At 43.3% G+C, this 15,606-nt stretch overlaps 1 protein-coding gene across 1 annotated transcript in view; it reads left to right on the top strand.

Annotated features, from left to right (window-relative positions):
* Positions 1 to 15,606, top strand: part of CCDC171 (coiled-coil domain containing 171) — a 205,439-nt gene that overhangs the window by 81,811 nt on the left and 108,022 nt on the right. Inside the window, exons 17-18 of the mRNA XM_080988549.1 lie at positions 8,760 to 9,267; positions 11,065 to 11,181. Of these exons, the coding sequence (XP_080844675.1) occupies positions 8,760 to 9,267; positions 11,065 to 11,181 (625 nt within the window). The remainder of the gene's footprint in view (positions 1 to 8,759; positions 9,268 to 11,064; positions 11,182 to 15,606) is intronic.

Here is a 15,606-nt window from a genome sequence, read left to right as displayed (position 1 = left end):
AAGAGTTAATTTGTAAATCTTCCGTAGAATTAATATTCACTTAATGCTTTGTTGGCAGAGTAGCTCAATTGCAACTAGGAAGCCCAAATACCGATTCTTTCCTTGAAATTAGAACAATGTCCAAACACTTGTTAAAATATTCAAAAGTGTTTACTTGTAGAACATATAGCTAAAGAAGTATATATGCAAAGTATTTACATTCGTGTGCTTATCCAGGCCTACAATGCAAATCTCAGCTAAAGCATCCCTGACAGATGGCAATCCAACCTCTGCTTAGAAACCTCCAAGGAAAGAGTCCACCACCTCCCAAGGGAGCCCATTCCACTGTCAAATAGCTCTTCCCATCTTCTTTCCGATTTTTAGTCGGAATATCCTTCCATGTAACTTGAATCCATTAGTTCAGGTCCTACAATCAAAAGCAGGAGAAAACAAGCTTCTCTGTCTTCCCTTTAAATATTTGTGTCAGGAGTTCAGCCTACACTCGAGTAGGACCCTGGCAGAGACACATGCCCGACTGGCATGTTCCCTCCCTCCCGGTCGATCGTTCGGGAGCTTCATAAGCCTTCTTCAGCCCGAACATCACAATGACCGATGCCAACAGACATTGGCACACTTAGGGATTCGCAGAGTTTGCGGCAACTCAGCATTTTGGCTAATCTACTTTATTTACATATAAACACACACGGAGCACTGCAACATGGCTCCCTCTCTCTCTAGCATTAGACAGCAGAGAGAAAAAGAACAAAGGACAATAGTCCCACTTCACGGAACACAGTAACACAAACATCCTGTCTCTGTCACTTCTCACTCTGTGGAGTCAAAACATACACCGTCATGTGATAGACTAAAATCCCATGACTGCAATCATGGAGCAGGAATTCTAACAATTTGAATAGACATGGCGGTCGCATCTCATCTGTCTCCTCTTTTCCAGGCTAAGCATACCCAACTCCCTCAGTCATTCCTCATTTGGTTTCCAGATCTTGATCATCTTCTTCAATTTGTATACTGCTCTACCTCTGTAGATCTCAGATTGGTTTCCCTCCTCTGCACATGTTCTACCTTGTATAATATCCTTCTTCTCCCATTCATGGGCATAGTTCTTGAGCGGGTGGGTGGTCACAGACCTGATCCAGGCGCTCTTGGAGGAAATTGGTTTTCTAGATCCATTTAGTCCATTCCCTCATTCCCACCCTCTTTCATGAGCGGCAGCCCCTACCCCCTCTTAACATATCCTCAGGTTAAGAACCTGTGGCTGCCTGATCCCATGCTCCTATGCTCCAGCCCCTTAGCCTCATGAAAATAGGATTGCTCTGGTTTAAAGGTTATCCTGAGAGGACGCAGAGTTGTGCAATGCTTTCCCCACTTAGAAGAAAGAGTAAATGTTGCTGCAAGGCAACAGCTTTGAAATACCCTGAGAAATGCTCAGAACCAAACAACTTTCAGAAAGAGATTGTGGCATAGCCTTCCTTGGGCTGTTCCACAATTGGTACATATTTATGTACCCACCTGTCAAAAACCACCCAGCACATTAGCAAGCATTCTAACATAGCCTACTCCTGATGCATCCTTTTTTAAAATTTATGCTGAATTTTAGATTAGGGAAACACTCAAACATTCATTTTCCTCGCCTCAGTTCTGAAGTCATGCAGTTTTGGAACATCGGAAGCCGATGACTTTGTTGTAGTCTAGCACCCTTTCGGATTCTGTATAGGGATGTGTAGGAATATCACCATCCAGTAAACACAAAACAGTGTTTTAATAAAACCATTACTGTTGCATAGCGGTTAAGACAAAGATAAGGGAACTTCTGCCGTCCAGTTCAAATCTCACCTTGGCTGTGAATTCCCGGAGTCAGGCTTGCCAACGCTATGGGGCTGAGGCCTCTACAGCCCCCCAATGTCCACAGAGATGGGCCTCAGCCCCCCCCAATCTTGAGGGGAAAGAGGAGGCATGGTGGGATGTTGCCCTGACATCGTGCGACCTTGGCAGGATGCCACCCTGGGCAGACCAGCATGGCCTGGAACACAAATGTCACATGGCTGGCCTCTACGCATGTGACAGTCATGCACGATGTCTGTGACATCATGTGCAGCTCTCCCCCCCAGTGTTGGGCGCAACTCAGCACCTCATGCCCTGCGTAGTCTTGGCTTATTTTCCAGGAATAATAACATCCTATTAACATTTCAAGGTTGTTTGATAGATGATAGAGATTATTTACTTGAGCTGAATTGAGCACGTAGGTGCTGTATAAATACTAAGCATTGCTATAATATACTGGCTCCCAGTATGTTTCCGAGCACAATTCAAGTGTTGGTGCTGACCTTTAAAGCCCTAAATGGCCTCAGTCCAGTATATCTGAAGGAGCGTCTCCACCCCCATCATTCTGCCCGGACACTGAGGTCCGGCTCCGAGGGCCTTCTGGTGGTTTCCTCCCTGCGAGAAGCCAAGTTACAGGGAACCAGGCAGAGGGCCTTCTTGGTAGTGGCACCCGCCCTGTGGAACGCCCTCCCACCAGATGTCAAAGAGAAAAACAACTACCAGACTTTTAGAAGACATCTGAAGGCAGCCCTGTTTAGGGAAGTTTTTAATGTTTAATAGATTATTCTATTTTAATATTCTGTTGAAAGCCACCCAGAGTGGCTGGGGAAACCCAGCCAGATGGGCGGGGTATAAATAATTTATTATTATTATTATTATTATTATTATTATTATTATTTATTCAAGGCTTGGGAACTTGTATCCCACTACAACCTTCTGGGACTCCAGCTCCCATCATTTCCAGCCAGAGTGCCCAGAGGTCAGGAATGATAGGAGTTGTAGTCCAACAACATCGATAGGCCACCTCCTTTACAAACAACTATCTTAGTTTTGTGGATATAATCAGAAGCACAGGTACACAGGCAAAAAGATATTCACATAAAAACAAATAATGCGATAGTGAATAGATCTATTGGGGGGGAACGAGACTCGTCAAATAGAAGGGTTGGGGGATTCTCTAGGGCAAGGGATGCCCCTCCCTTTGAAGAATTGACTTGCTTTATGAAGGAGCAGGACTGTTATCAGAAGAGGTGAATTAGTTGAAGACTATCATGTGTTCAGTGGAATCAAAGTGAGGGTTGTAAGAGAGGAAAATAAAATAGTTGAAATAAAGTGAAGTCCTTTGAAGCCCAGGTGTCATTAAGTCTCCAGTTTGCAGTCTTGCCTTCTTGCCAACATAAAGGATAAAGACCCAGCAAGAAACAGGATAAAATAGAGTTGTACTCTCCAGGGGAGTGACTAATTTTTTTAAAGGGTTCTTGAAGTCCGCAGAGTGCCGTAACCCAGGGAGCCACTTCTCAAAGCTGCTCCACTCCATGAAGTCAGGCTGCCAGTCTTTCAAGGCACAGAATCTCGCTGTTCCTTTTAAGAAATTGTACTTTTAAGGTTCTGAGGAAATATTAGAAGCAACGTAGGTTTGGGCACAAAACAATTACAAGCTGCTGAAGGGGAAAAAACGCAGCCTGTGCGTCTACGTTTATATGGCAAAGGAAGGAAGATTGCTGTACAGTGGATGCTCAGGTTGTGAATGTGATCTGTGCGGGATGAACGTTCACAACCCGCAGCGTTCGCAACCCGCGGGTGCGCAGACGCGGGTTGCGATTCGGCGCTTCTGCACATGTACAAACCATCGAAACCCGGAAGTAACCCGTTCAGGTACTTCCGTGTTTCGGCGGTCCGCAACCTGAAGCGTCTGTAACCCGAGGTATGACTGCACTTTTAGATAGGTAGGTAGGTAGGTAGAGTGATACTGGGCCTACTTGTTTTTAGTAACAGATGCCAGCTGGACTTTTCTTTTTGACTCTATATGAGTTTATATTTGCCTTCTTAAATTCTGGACTTTTCACCTCCGAGGGCCAAGATCTGCAAGTTGTTTGTGTTTGCTTCCCCCCCCCACCGCGCTTCCCAAATTCAGGTTACTTTTTTGCTACTTCTAGAAGCAAAAATCAGTTGCTAATAATTCTGTAGTTTCTGGGCTGATGTTCAGGTTTCATTTTGAAGTATTTTGTCAAGTGTGTTTCCAGGATTGTAGGGATTAATTAATGTAATTAGCCCTTGCATTTTTGCCTAACGGGAAATACTAATATCGGTTCTACATAAGATTTTGCATACATTATTCATGTATGTGTTTATAGCCAGAGATTTGGGTGTTTGGTATACTCTTTCCCCATGACTTGACACCTTTTAAAACTCTGGTTGTTGGTTATTTATACAGTCCCCATCACATTTTTCACTTATTTTGGAAGATCTGTTCCTTTTTAGCAACTGGCCGCCTTCAGTGTTCCTTCTCCCTCTCCCTTTTACAAAGCACATGGTATTTTCTTCCAAAAGACACAAGCAAGCTTTCTTGAACAGAGGTTGTGTTGACGCAGCAACTGAGAACTGCAGTCAAAGTACATGTCACTATGAAGATTGTGTTGGTTGTTTTGTGTGGATGAGTTCCTTTAAAGCAAGCAGATGTGCTTGGGTTTAATCTACATCATTTGCTTGTGGAACCTTAAGTCATTCCAATGCCAATCTCATGTAAAAGTGGTGTCCAAATTAATGTGAGTGTTGTGGACAGGGTTGCGGACATCTGCCCAGATTTAGTTCCCACAACAGCCATGGCTTCTTAAATGGGGGAGAAATTAGCCACACGCCCTGTGGGTTGTATCCAGCACCGTGCACAGAGAGTACCTTTAACGCAGTGGCACCTCCCTTTCTTCTCCTCTCCCTTTGCACCCTCTAAATCTGATCTGGAGGGTCCTTCAACTCTCTGGAGCAGATTTTGAGGGTGTGCAGGGGTGACAGCAGTTGCAGAGGAGAGGAGAGGAGGTGAAAGTTCCACTGCACAAGTGAAGCCTGCCTATTACAAGTCAAGAAAGGCTTAACCGCCTTAAGATCTCCATGGAGAGCTTTCTCTGCAATTCTCTTTTGACAATTCGGTTGATAGGGTTGCCAAAATGGAAGCAAGGAAACAGTCATTCAGGAGAGCTACCTGTTTTAAGTGTTCATTGGTTAATTAACTATTGTAATAATGCTTCCTTTCTGTGAGCTTGAATTATGCGAATTTTCACTTCCACTCACATTTTTGTAATTGCGAATAATGTTTAAAAATGCAGGTACAGATAGGTAGCCGTGTTGGTCTGCCATAGTCAAAATAAAAAAAATCCTTCCAGTAGCACCTTTAAGACCAACTAAGTTAGTTCTTGGTATGAGCTTTCGTGTGCAAGCACACTTCTTCAGATACACTGAAACAGAAGTTGCCAGATCCTTCTATATAGTGAGAAGGTGGGGAGGGGTATTACTCAGAAGGGTGGTGGGAATGGGAGATTGGCAGATAGCTGGAATGAGCCTGCTGACGACTCTTAACGACTGTAATGGGTCTTACAGGAAAAGGCAAGGGGTGAGAAGGTGAGAAATGGCTTAGTCATGTATAATGGGATAAGAATCCAATGTCTTTGTTCAAACCAGGTTTCTCCATGGTTTTAAGTTTGGTAATGAGTTGCAATTGCCAATTAGTTGGTCTTAAAGGTGCTACTGGAAGGATTTTTTTTATTTTAAAAATGCAGGGTATTGGAATGCAGCTCCCATCAGCCTCAACTAGCACATTGTGGCCAAGGGTCAGGAATGATGGGAGTTGTAGTTCAGCAATATCTAGAGGACATCCCATTGGCTAGGCTTGTTGACGATGCGTAATTTCCTGAGACTGTAAAATATTCATTTTCCATTCCGCCAGCGTAGCTTAGATAAAGTAGATAAATGTATTAATAGCCCAGGATGCCGATTCAATAGAAAGGCAAACTGTTAGCCTGTCTAGTGAATTGGCATTCAGGGCCATGAATTTAACATATGCAAATACTGCATACAAAGCTTTTTATTATGTTGAAACTTTGCAATAGGCATCTACATCCATGCTCACTTTCATGGATTGAACGAGTTAGAGGTGTTGCACGCTCTCTCTCTCTCTCTCTGTGTATGCATATCACAAAGTATTACTGTGACTTTAATCTCACAATGCTTATTGTTCAGTCATTAATTTACGTACTTGTCTGAATTAAGTTTTTGAGCATTCATTGGAATAGCAGGTATTATGTATGTGAAGAATAAAGCAATAAGTGATTGATCAAATAATACAAAGAGCGTTCTCTTGAAAATACAATTCTGCCCGAGACATAATTAATCTGTGAATATATAAGTAGGGGGTTGATTGCAAAGTAATTAAAAGATCACCTTTATTTTCCCCTTTCCAGCTGCTGCCTATCTATTTCTGTCTCTCCAGGTTTTCCCTAGTTTACTATTCTCCTTTGCTAAACTAACTTAACCCAGCCATGTGTCCTGTTCTTTTCTTTAAAAAACAAAACCAAAACCCTAGCATAATTGTTCTTTAAGCCATTGACTTTGCTCTTGCTCATAGATAAGATGCTTAAGGATTACTGCACTATTGGCCTGTGTTACCATATTTTTCTGTGTATTGGACAAAGTTTTTTGACTCAAAAATCATGTCAAAAAACTGGGGTCGTCCAATATACGGATAGTAGCATGGGGGGGGGGGAGAGAAGTGATGCACTGCCAGCCAAGCTGGTTAGCAGGAGCGCGACTCCCCCCATGCCACAGCGAGCGGGGAGCGATCTGGGGGGTGTTTCCTGCTCGCAGCTGCGTGGCTTAACAACTTTGGGCCATCTCCCCTCATTTTCTTAAAATTGAGTCCCCCCAAATGGGGTATGTGTGGTCTTATACATGGGGGCAACTTATGGACGGATAAAATACGGTAGTTGCTATGTTAAGTTGGAAGCTGAAGTCGACACTTGCCCTGGCTCTTAGCGCCAGGCACAGAAGTCAAACTCCTAGTCCGGCTGCTGTCAAAGGCTTTAATGCATAATGCAGATCAGTACCTGGGCAAGGGGCAGGTTACAAGGTAAGGCAGGTACATAAATGGTATACATTTGGCCAGCAGCGGAGCATTTGCCTGCACTGCCCAGGGCAGGTGTGCTCCCAAGGGTGTGTGTGGCGCAGAGGGTGCCCTCCCAGGCACGGGATAGCTGCTTGGGTGCCCAGGCCAGTGTGAGCGCCCTGCAGCCAGGGGTGGAGTGAGCTGCCCATGGCGGACATTTGATGCGCTGCCTACCCGCGACTCCCAAGCCTCCACTAATCTGTCAAAACGAAGGGGGAAGGGGGGAATGCTTCTGGCAAAGCGGCACAGCTCCCCCCCCTTTACCCCGACGGTTCGGGGTAGGCTTGGGAGTCGTGGGCAGTTGGCGTGCCGAATGTCACCCCCCTCAGTGAGAGCACCTGGGGTGGTGGGCATCCGGGGTAGTCCGCCCCCATGTCCCCCCTTCCTGTGCCCCTGCATTTTGCTAAGCACAAGTTGAGGTGTTGATCCAACAGGTGACATGACGGCTGCATCTTCTTTTTGAAGAGCAGGGCTAGCACAGCATTAATATAGGAAGTAGCCAAGTTTAGGGCTGGGCACTATATCGTTCAAAACTAGCTTAAAGTCTGTATCACGATATCGGTTTCATAGTTTTTTTGTGACTTGGCAATATATCGTGAATCAATGTGTGTTAGGGCTGGGTGATATAGATAATCCAAAACTGGTTTCAAGTCCATATCGTGATATTGGTCTCAGGAATTTTTTTTGACCTGGCAGTATGTTGTGAATCGTTGCTAGCGTGACATTTATTTATATTTTAAAACAATCCTACTGAAGATTTTTAGCACTAAAATCCAAAGGCATTCATAAAAAAGGTAATAAAAAGCAATATATCAAAAAAAGAAGAATACCGAAGAGGAAGAAAATACAAAATGGAATACTCATGATTGTTACAGAACACAATGATATAAAAAAGAGAAAGGGGGGGGGGACAGAAAAAATAACTGAGATAATGGAAAAGAATAGAAAAATAGATAAAAAGAAATCCTGCCTCCTTATCTGACAATTATCTGTAGCAACAGTTATTCAGAATATTTAACATATGCATTCCAGAGTAGTTTTTCCCCTTTTGCAGGATGTAACTTTTCCCAAATTTCTTTCCCAAGCTCAGCCGTTAACTTTTAGTCACTCAGACAGTGCAATATGGCTGTTGTAAAGTCTTTCTAGTAATCCAAATTAATATTTAACCAGTTTCTATACAGTGGTACCTCGGGTTACATATGCTTCAGGTTACAGACTCTGCTAACCCAGAAATAGTGCTTCAGGTTAAGAACTTTGCTTCATGATGAGAACAGAAATCGTGCTCCGGTGGCGTGGCAGCAGCAGGAGGCCCCATTAGCTAAAGTGGTGCTTCAGATTAAGAACAGTTTCAGGTTAAGTACGGACCTCCGGAATGAATTAAGTACTTAACCTGAGGTACCACTGTATAAAATTTATTGTAAAGCCCCTTTAAACAGTTGCTGGTGTTATGTTTTAAGGACAGCGCTGCTTCTCTTCTTCCACTGATGAGCATCTTGACTTTTATAGGTTTGGAATATGAGATTAGGGCTTGGTGTTTTGCTTTGTTTTGTTTGTTTTTAATAAGCAGCTTCACTTTCATTGGCTCTTTAGCGAGCTCATAATTTTGAACATGCCTTTCCAGAGCTTGGATTTAATGGGCTGGTTACAGAGTGATGCAGCAGCTTTGGGGCTTTGATGTTCTGGAGTTTGCCGTGTGCCCCATTGCTTCTGCCATTTCTCCCGATTTATAAAGAGGCTGCCGGTTGATTCCGTTCCTTGAAACCCATATCTCCTCCCATATTTGCAGAAATATCAAGAAATGGCAGAGAAAGCCAAAGAGAAGTTTGCCGCTGCCGAAAAGAGGCAGGAGCAGTTGCTCTTTGAGAACTCGCACTTTAAGACCATGTTGACTCAAAACCAAAAAGAGCACATGTCTCTTCTGGCGGCGTGCGCACTGCTTTCCGGAGCCTTGTATGCGCTCTACAGCCGCTCATGTGCCTTATCGACCCAAAGGGACTTCCTCCAAGATCAAGTCAACACCTGCGACGTTTTCAAGCAAGAGATCCGGACTCTGGCCAACGTTTTGTCCGAGGCCGAGGAAAGGAAGCCGAGCGACGGCCAGGCGAAGAAGCAAAAACATGGCGGCAGCATGATCCACCTCTTCCGCAAGGGCATCATTGCCGTGCTGGCAGCCAAGAGGCTTCAGCTGTTGGGCCAGTCTTGCAGCTCTCTTTTCTCCTGGGTGGACAGCTTCAGAGAAGGCATAGGAATCTTAGTCTGTGCAGGAGACTCCAAGGATGTGCAGAACCTGTCAAGTAAGATAATCAGCCGGTGATTTATATGTTTGGTGTCAAACTGCACTTTCAGTACTTAAATAACAATTATATTATGCCAAGGCAATGGGGGGCATAGGCTTTATAATTTGAGGGGGGAAATTATGTTTAAGCTGTTAGACCAAATTTAGCGTGTTAATTAAAAGAGCCCCAAATCCCCAGAGACAGTGTTAAATACACAGGAAACACACACCCACCCATCTGAACTGATGGTAAAATGAATCTGAATTGACTGTGACCCATTGCGGATCTGATTGTGTTTAGGAAATGCAGAGTACGCTTTCCATGTGGATTCAGGTCAGGCATAGGCAAACTTGGCCCTCCAGGTGTTTTGGGACTACAACTCCCATCATCCCTAGCTAACAGGACCAGTGGCCAGGGATGATGGGAATTGTAGTCTCAAAACATCTGGAGGGCCGGGGTTGCCTATGCCTGATTCAGGTCTCCATTCCATGGTTTTTTGTTCCGTAGTATGGTGTAGCATGATACCTGCACCAGGGCCAGCCATGGTTAACACAAATGAGATCCCTTCAAATCCAGGGTTTGTAAACCCGGTTCATACTCTTGTTCTGTGAGCTCTGCTGACTAGTTTTAGCCATGGCCATTGCTTATCCATGGTTAAAACAATCCGCGAAGGACTTAAAGCACGAGATGGGAGCGTGCAAGCCTGTGGCACATGTCTTAACCATGGTTAGGAGATTGGGCTTTTGTGTTGTCCCACGGAGCACTGTACCAATGAAATCACAGAAGGTGTTTTATGGTAACCACAGGGAAGGCTTTTTCAGTTGTAATCTATGGTTTGGCATATCTGAATTGAACTGCCATGAGATTAATAATTGGAACGTTTGCAGATTTTTAAGAGTTAGTGTAGCAGGAGCATAGCATAAGAGCACAGGAAGTTTCTTATCCCAGGTAAGGCCTCTGGTCCATCTTGCTCAGCCCTGTCTATCTGACATCAGCAATGTCCAGGCAACACGATGATACGCAATAGACAATCTTTTATAGAATTCCTTCAAACCATAACAAGTCAAAAATTGAAATCTTTAATCTCAAAGTCTCTGAAAATCTTTAAATGAAGCAAGGTACCAGACTTTGTACGATGAAAGACAAGCTGTGAAGCTTTGGGTATTCAGCAAATATGATGTCCGGAACAGTGATTCCGAATATTGACTACTGTTTCGTAGAATTCTTCGTCAGCATGGTGAGAGGATATAGAATTGCTTCATAAACCCATCTTATTTTGATTGAATGTATGTAAATGAAAATATCAAATGCTGTAGAACAGTGCTCATGTAATAATGTAGTCATTGTGTTTTCCCAGCCCACCATCATGTGCTCTATTTCTAAGTTATAGCCCTTCCCCTAGTTGCTAAAGAGCGTGAGCTACGGACTAGAAAGTCTCTGGGTTAAATGTTTCCTGAGCTGTGAGCTCCCTAGATGGTCTTGAACCACTGTTCTTTCAATTTCAGTTCCACATCTGCAATATTGGGGTAGTCGTGGCGACTAGACAGTGGGATGTTTTCGACCCTGTATATCTTATTTTTATTGAACAGCTTGGAGGCATTATTTGGATCATGGTGCTGGGAGGAGTTGGGTTTAACCCTTTTGCCCACGTATAAGCAGCTAAAACATGTTACAAACATCTTTGAGTAAATGTGTGGTTTTTGCAAGTAGCCTCCAAATCCAAGTGATTGTTTTAGCAATCTCCCTCACCCCAAATGTGTTTTAGTCTAATACTACGGGATACCATTGGATTGTTTTCACTTTTTTGTAATGCAGAGCAACAAAAGGAACACGTCCGTTCTCTTCAAGCGCTCAATTGGCTTACCAGTCCTAGTCTGCTTGCCGCTGTCCTCAGTTCAATGGTTGAGCTACAAGAAGTGGTTAACAAGACAGGTAACGTCTTCCGTTTTTTCTGCTGATCATATCCCAGGTATCTTGGATCTTCAAACAGTATGTTCGGGGCAAATGGTACAATTTTCCTGCTAATTATAAGCAGGACACTGTAGCATCTAGTCTGGTGGGGTGATCCTGTAGAACCAGTCCCGCCATTGTACATTTCCGGGCACAATTCAAAGTGTTGGTGCTGACCTTTAAAGCCCTAAACGGCCTTGGCCCGGTATACCTGAAGGAGCGTCTCCACCCCCATCGTCCAGCCCAGACACTGAGGTCCAGCTCCGAGGGCCTTCTGGCTGTTCTCTCACTACGAGAAGTGAGGTTACAGGGAACCAGGCAGAGAGGGGGGGTCATTTAACCGGCCCATGGATCCCTGCCGCCCGCTCGTGCTAAACTGGCATGGAGCAGAGCGGGGACTGCCTTCCGCGACACTGGCCGGCTTCCCATTAGCTGCAGGAAGATCCCAGAAATAGTACCTCAGGTTTGCTTCAGGATGAGAACAGAAATTGCACAGTGGCAGGAGGCCCCATTAGCTAAAATGGTACCTCAGGTTAAGAACGGACCTCCAGAACGAATTAAGGTATAAGGTGGCTGAACATGGCCTTAGCTATATGCTGTCAAGGATTTCAGATCCTGACACTCAGGAACAAGGCAGAAATTGTTAATTGGTTGCCTCAGCATCTCAACCATCCTTGGTATGTGGATACTTTTGCACTCTGGTGTTGACCATGAGATTGAAAACACCTACGCCATTGCTTGTGGTTCTCATCCAGGGGTTGCATTTCCACGAAGCTGGTGTGGCACATCTCCCGAGCCACATGCCACAAATCATGGGAAAATACTAAACATCCTCAGGTAACAATTGCAGCATGCACCCTGATTCAAGGAACAACACAATTGTTCCACGAACTCAAGGGAGCTTTGGGGTTTAGCTTTCCTAAACAGCAACCAACTGTGCTTGACCACATCTTTTGACTTCCAATCAGTTTAATATGGCTTGGTAGTCCAACAAGAAATAAAAATCCTATTGGATCTATCTAGTCCCACGGCTGCACCCAAAGTATCTCTTTGGACCCAAGGCTTAGAATTCATTTTTACATGAGTGTCGACATTTAACCAGTTATAACAGTGACGCTTAGAGGAAAGATTTATTTGAACGTATTGTGATCACTTGGAGATTAAGCTGAGTTTTTGAACTTTTGGACACACAAACATTAGTAAAGACTCCAGTCCTTCCTCCTTGTTCTGTTTTGCTAAAAAGCAAAGGAAAAAACAAAACACCAGACATCCTTCCCGTTGTCACTGGAGTAATCTTTGTCACTTTTCATTGGTTTTTGCTTCATTTGTTTAATAAAGACTTGCTTGCTCTTTGCACTGTAACTGTGTTTGTGCAGGACAATTCTCACACGCTCATCACCGCATAAATTATTTAGTGCTTTTACTGTAATTCCTTGATAGTCTGTGGCCAGGTACTCAGAGTGTATATATTCTTTTCCCTCTGGTTATAGATACAGCAGAATACAGTACCGTGTGGAATTGAATTGTATTCTCGTTTCACCTTTCAAAGCCGTGAATGATTCTATCCCCACACATTTCTTTGTTTTAGTCAGAACCATTATTCATTAAAAATTAACCAGAGGTGATGCTTTGCTTTTAGAAACTGTGTGCTTTCCCATCCTGGAAATATTTTTATTTTCTTTTAAAATCTCTCTGGCAATCCTGGGGGGTGGGGGAAAGAAGACTGGTATAGCATTAGCCCAAATGTTATGTGTATATATAAAGTTCAGACTTCTAATTTTAAACAACAGAGATAGAATACAGTGCATTCTGTAGGGACATGGGTGGCGCTGTGGTCTAAACCACTGAGCCTCTTGGGCTTGCTGATCGGAAGGTCAGTAGTTTGAATCCGTGCGACAGGGTGAGCTCCTGTTGCTCTGTCCCAGCTCCTGCCAACCTAGCAGTTCAAAAGCATGCCAGTGCAAGTAGATAAATAGGTACCGCTGTGGTGGGAAGGTAAATGGCATTTCCGCACACTCTGGTTTCCGTCACGGTGTCCCGTTGCGCCAGTCCTGCTGGCCACATGACCTGGAAAGCTGTCTGTGGACAAATGCCAGCTCCCTTGGCCTAAAAGCGAGATGAGCACTGCACCTCATAGTTGAATTCAACTGGAGTTAATCATCCAGGCGTCCTTTACCTTACAATGCAGTCTATCAAATGTTTTTATACCAATGGCACTTGATAATTCAAACTACAACTCTGGCCAAAAAAAAATAAATGGAAACAAAATTAAAGCCATAGTCTGGTTTCACCAGCCTCTACACACCCCAAACCTTTGATTCCACATCATGGCTAAGAGCCCCCCACAACTATTTTTACATGCCCAAGGGGGTTTAATTTGCGCTGCTCGAAGAACAGCCCCTCTATCCTGCCCCATGCAGCATATTTCTGAAACCAAGGGGACTTTCTATGTAATATGACATGTGGGCTCCTGTTATCAAAATGATTCCCCCCCCCCCAAATAAAAAAATCCCAGTGGGGATTATATCCTGGAGGGGGGCATACCTGAAGTAGTTATTTGGAACCGTGCCCAGGCAACTTGAAATCTGAACAGATTATATTCCAGGTGCAATGTTGATACAGAGAAACCAAGGATGGTCTTATTGTTTCACATAAAGTATTTTGATTCCAGTTGTATCCTACTTCATATTAGTTCAAGTGATCTTTTGGCTGCAGATGAAAATAATATTTTTGGAGTAGTACTCCTATTCTATTTTGCCTGAAATCCTTTGTTTTTGTTCTCACAAGCAAGGGGGAGAAAAAAAGATGGCTTGCTTTAAAAATGTGCCTCGATAGGCTTTCTGCTTTAAACTTCAGAACAAATACTTTAATTCTCTGCAGCAAAAGGAGATCTGGTATTCTCCTGAATGTAAATAAGCTCTGCCATGGTTGTCATCTTACCCTGATAGTATCGTAAGACAAGTAATGACAGATTAAGACCTGACTTGCAGAGGGAAAACTAAATTACAAGACTTTTATTAAGGCATAAATAAACCTATTAACCGTTATCTGGAATACCAATTAGTAGTAGGAGCACTGACAATTTTATTTATCAACATTAAACACAATTATTAATTACAGACCTGACGAATCTAGCAGTAAGCAGAACATGTTGGGTGTGCTGGGGCCTTAGGCCCATTATATGAGAAGGATGATTACCAAAATCCATTGGGGAAATAAGTAATTGTAGTTGTAAAATTTTAATTGCCTTGGAATAAGGTAAATTATATTCTCTTGTCTTGGAATATAAATAGTGTGGCATTAAGGTACCAAGCCTCAGTAGTTTTAAGCAGCAAATGATTTAGACATCTAAGCTGTCAAGAAAGAAAGGAAAACAGTTATAAATTTGCTTCAGCGACTTACCTTCTACTTTTGAATCTGTAACATATTCACTGATATTTATAAGCGGTTATTAGTCTGCTTATCCAACAGGTCTGGGGTGTCATATATTGCAACCTGTGGATTAATGACGAAGAAAAAGATGCACTATTAGAAGAGAGCAAAAGACCAATTCTCATTAGCAAAGCCATTATTTCTCCTGTGGCAAAGTCTGTCCGTGCATATGGGCGTACATTTTCACCAGAAGTTAAGATAATTGTTTGTTGTGTGCAAAGGTGGAATTGGAGAGATTCTCTTTCATCCACCAGAATTGCCCTGTTGCAGATTGGCGTTAGCCAACATAATTTTTACCTAAAGAGTTACAGTGAGCCATGTCCCAACACGAAATCAAACAAGTACCTATGTAGACAATAGACTACTCCTCTTCTTGGAGTATTTTGGGGTTGGTTGGTCTACGCAGCATTTTATGTAGAAGTTTTTTGGGGAGACCCTTTGCAAGAAACAGTGGGATTCTGTTGAACAATCATGCACTAAGGAGCATGAGATGCAAAGCCTCCAACATTTCGCCGATGAAAATAGGGACATCCTATTCAATAATAATAATAATAATAATAATAATAATAATAATAATAATATATGCTGTCCGTCTAACTGGGTTGCCCCAGCCACTCTAGGCAGTTTCCAACATATATAAAAACATAATAAAACATTAAACATTTTTTTAAAAATCCCTATATAGTGGTACCTCGGTTTTCGAGCATCTCGGAAGCCAAACTATTCGGAACCCGAACGCCGAAAACCCAGAAGTAATTGCTTCCGTTTTCAAACACGCCTCAGAGGTCAAACAGCTTCCACCGTGTGTTTTTCTGTTTTTCCCATTGACTTTGCCGACCACCCTTTGCACCTCGGTTGTCAAACGTTTTGGAAGTCAGAACTGTCTTCCGGAATGGATTACGTTCGACAACCAAGGTACCACTGTAATGGGCTGCCTTCAGAGGTCTTCTAAAGGTTTTTTGCTCTATAAGACTC

Source organism: Podarcis pityusensis (assembly GCF_964106645.2).
Source record: "Podarcis pityusensis genome assembly, chromosome: 17".
NCBI lineage: Eukaryota > Metazoa > Chordata > Lepidosauria > Squamata > Lacertidae > Podarcis > Podarcis pityusensis.
The sequence above is the reverse complement of the archived record's forward strand: the minus strand, read 5'-3'. Positions and strand labels throughout refer to the sequence as shown.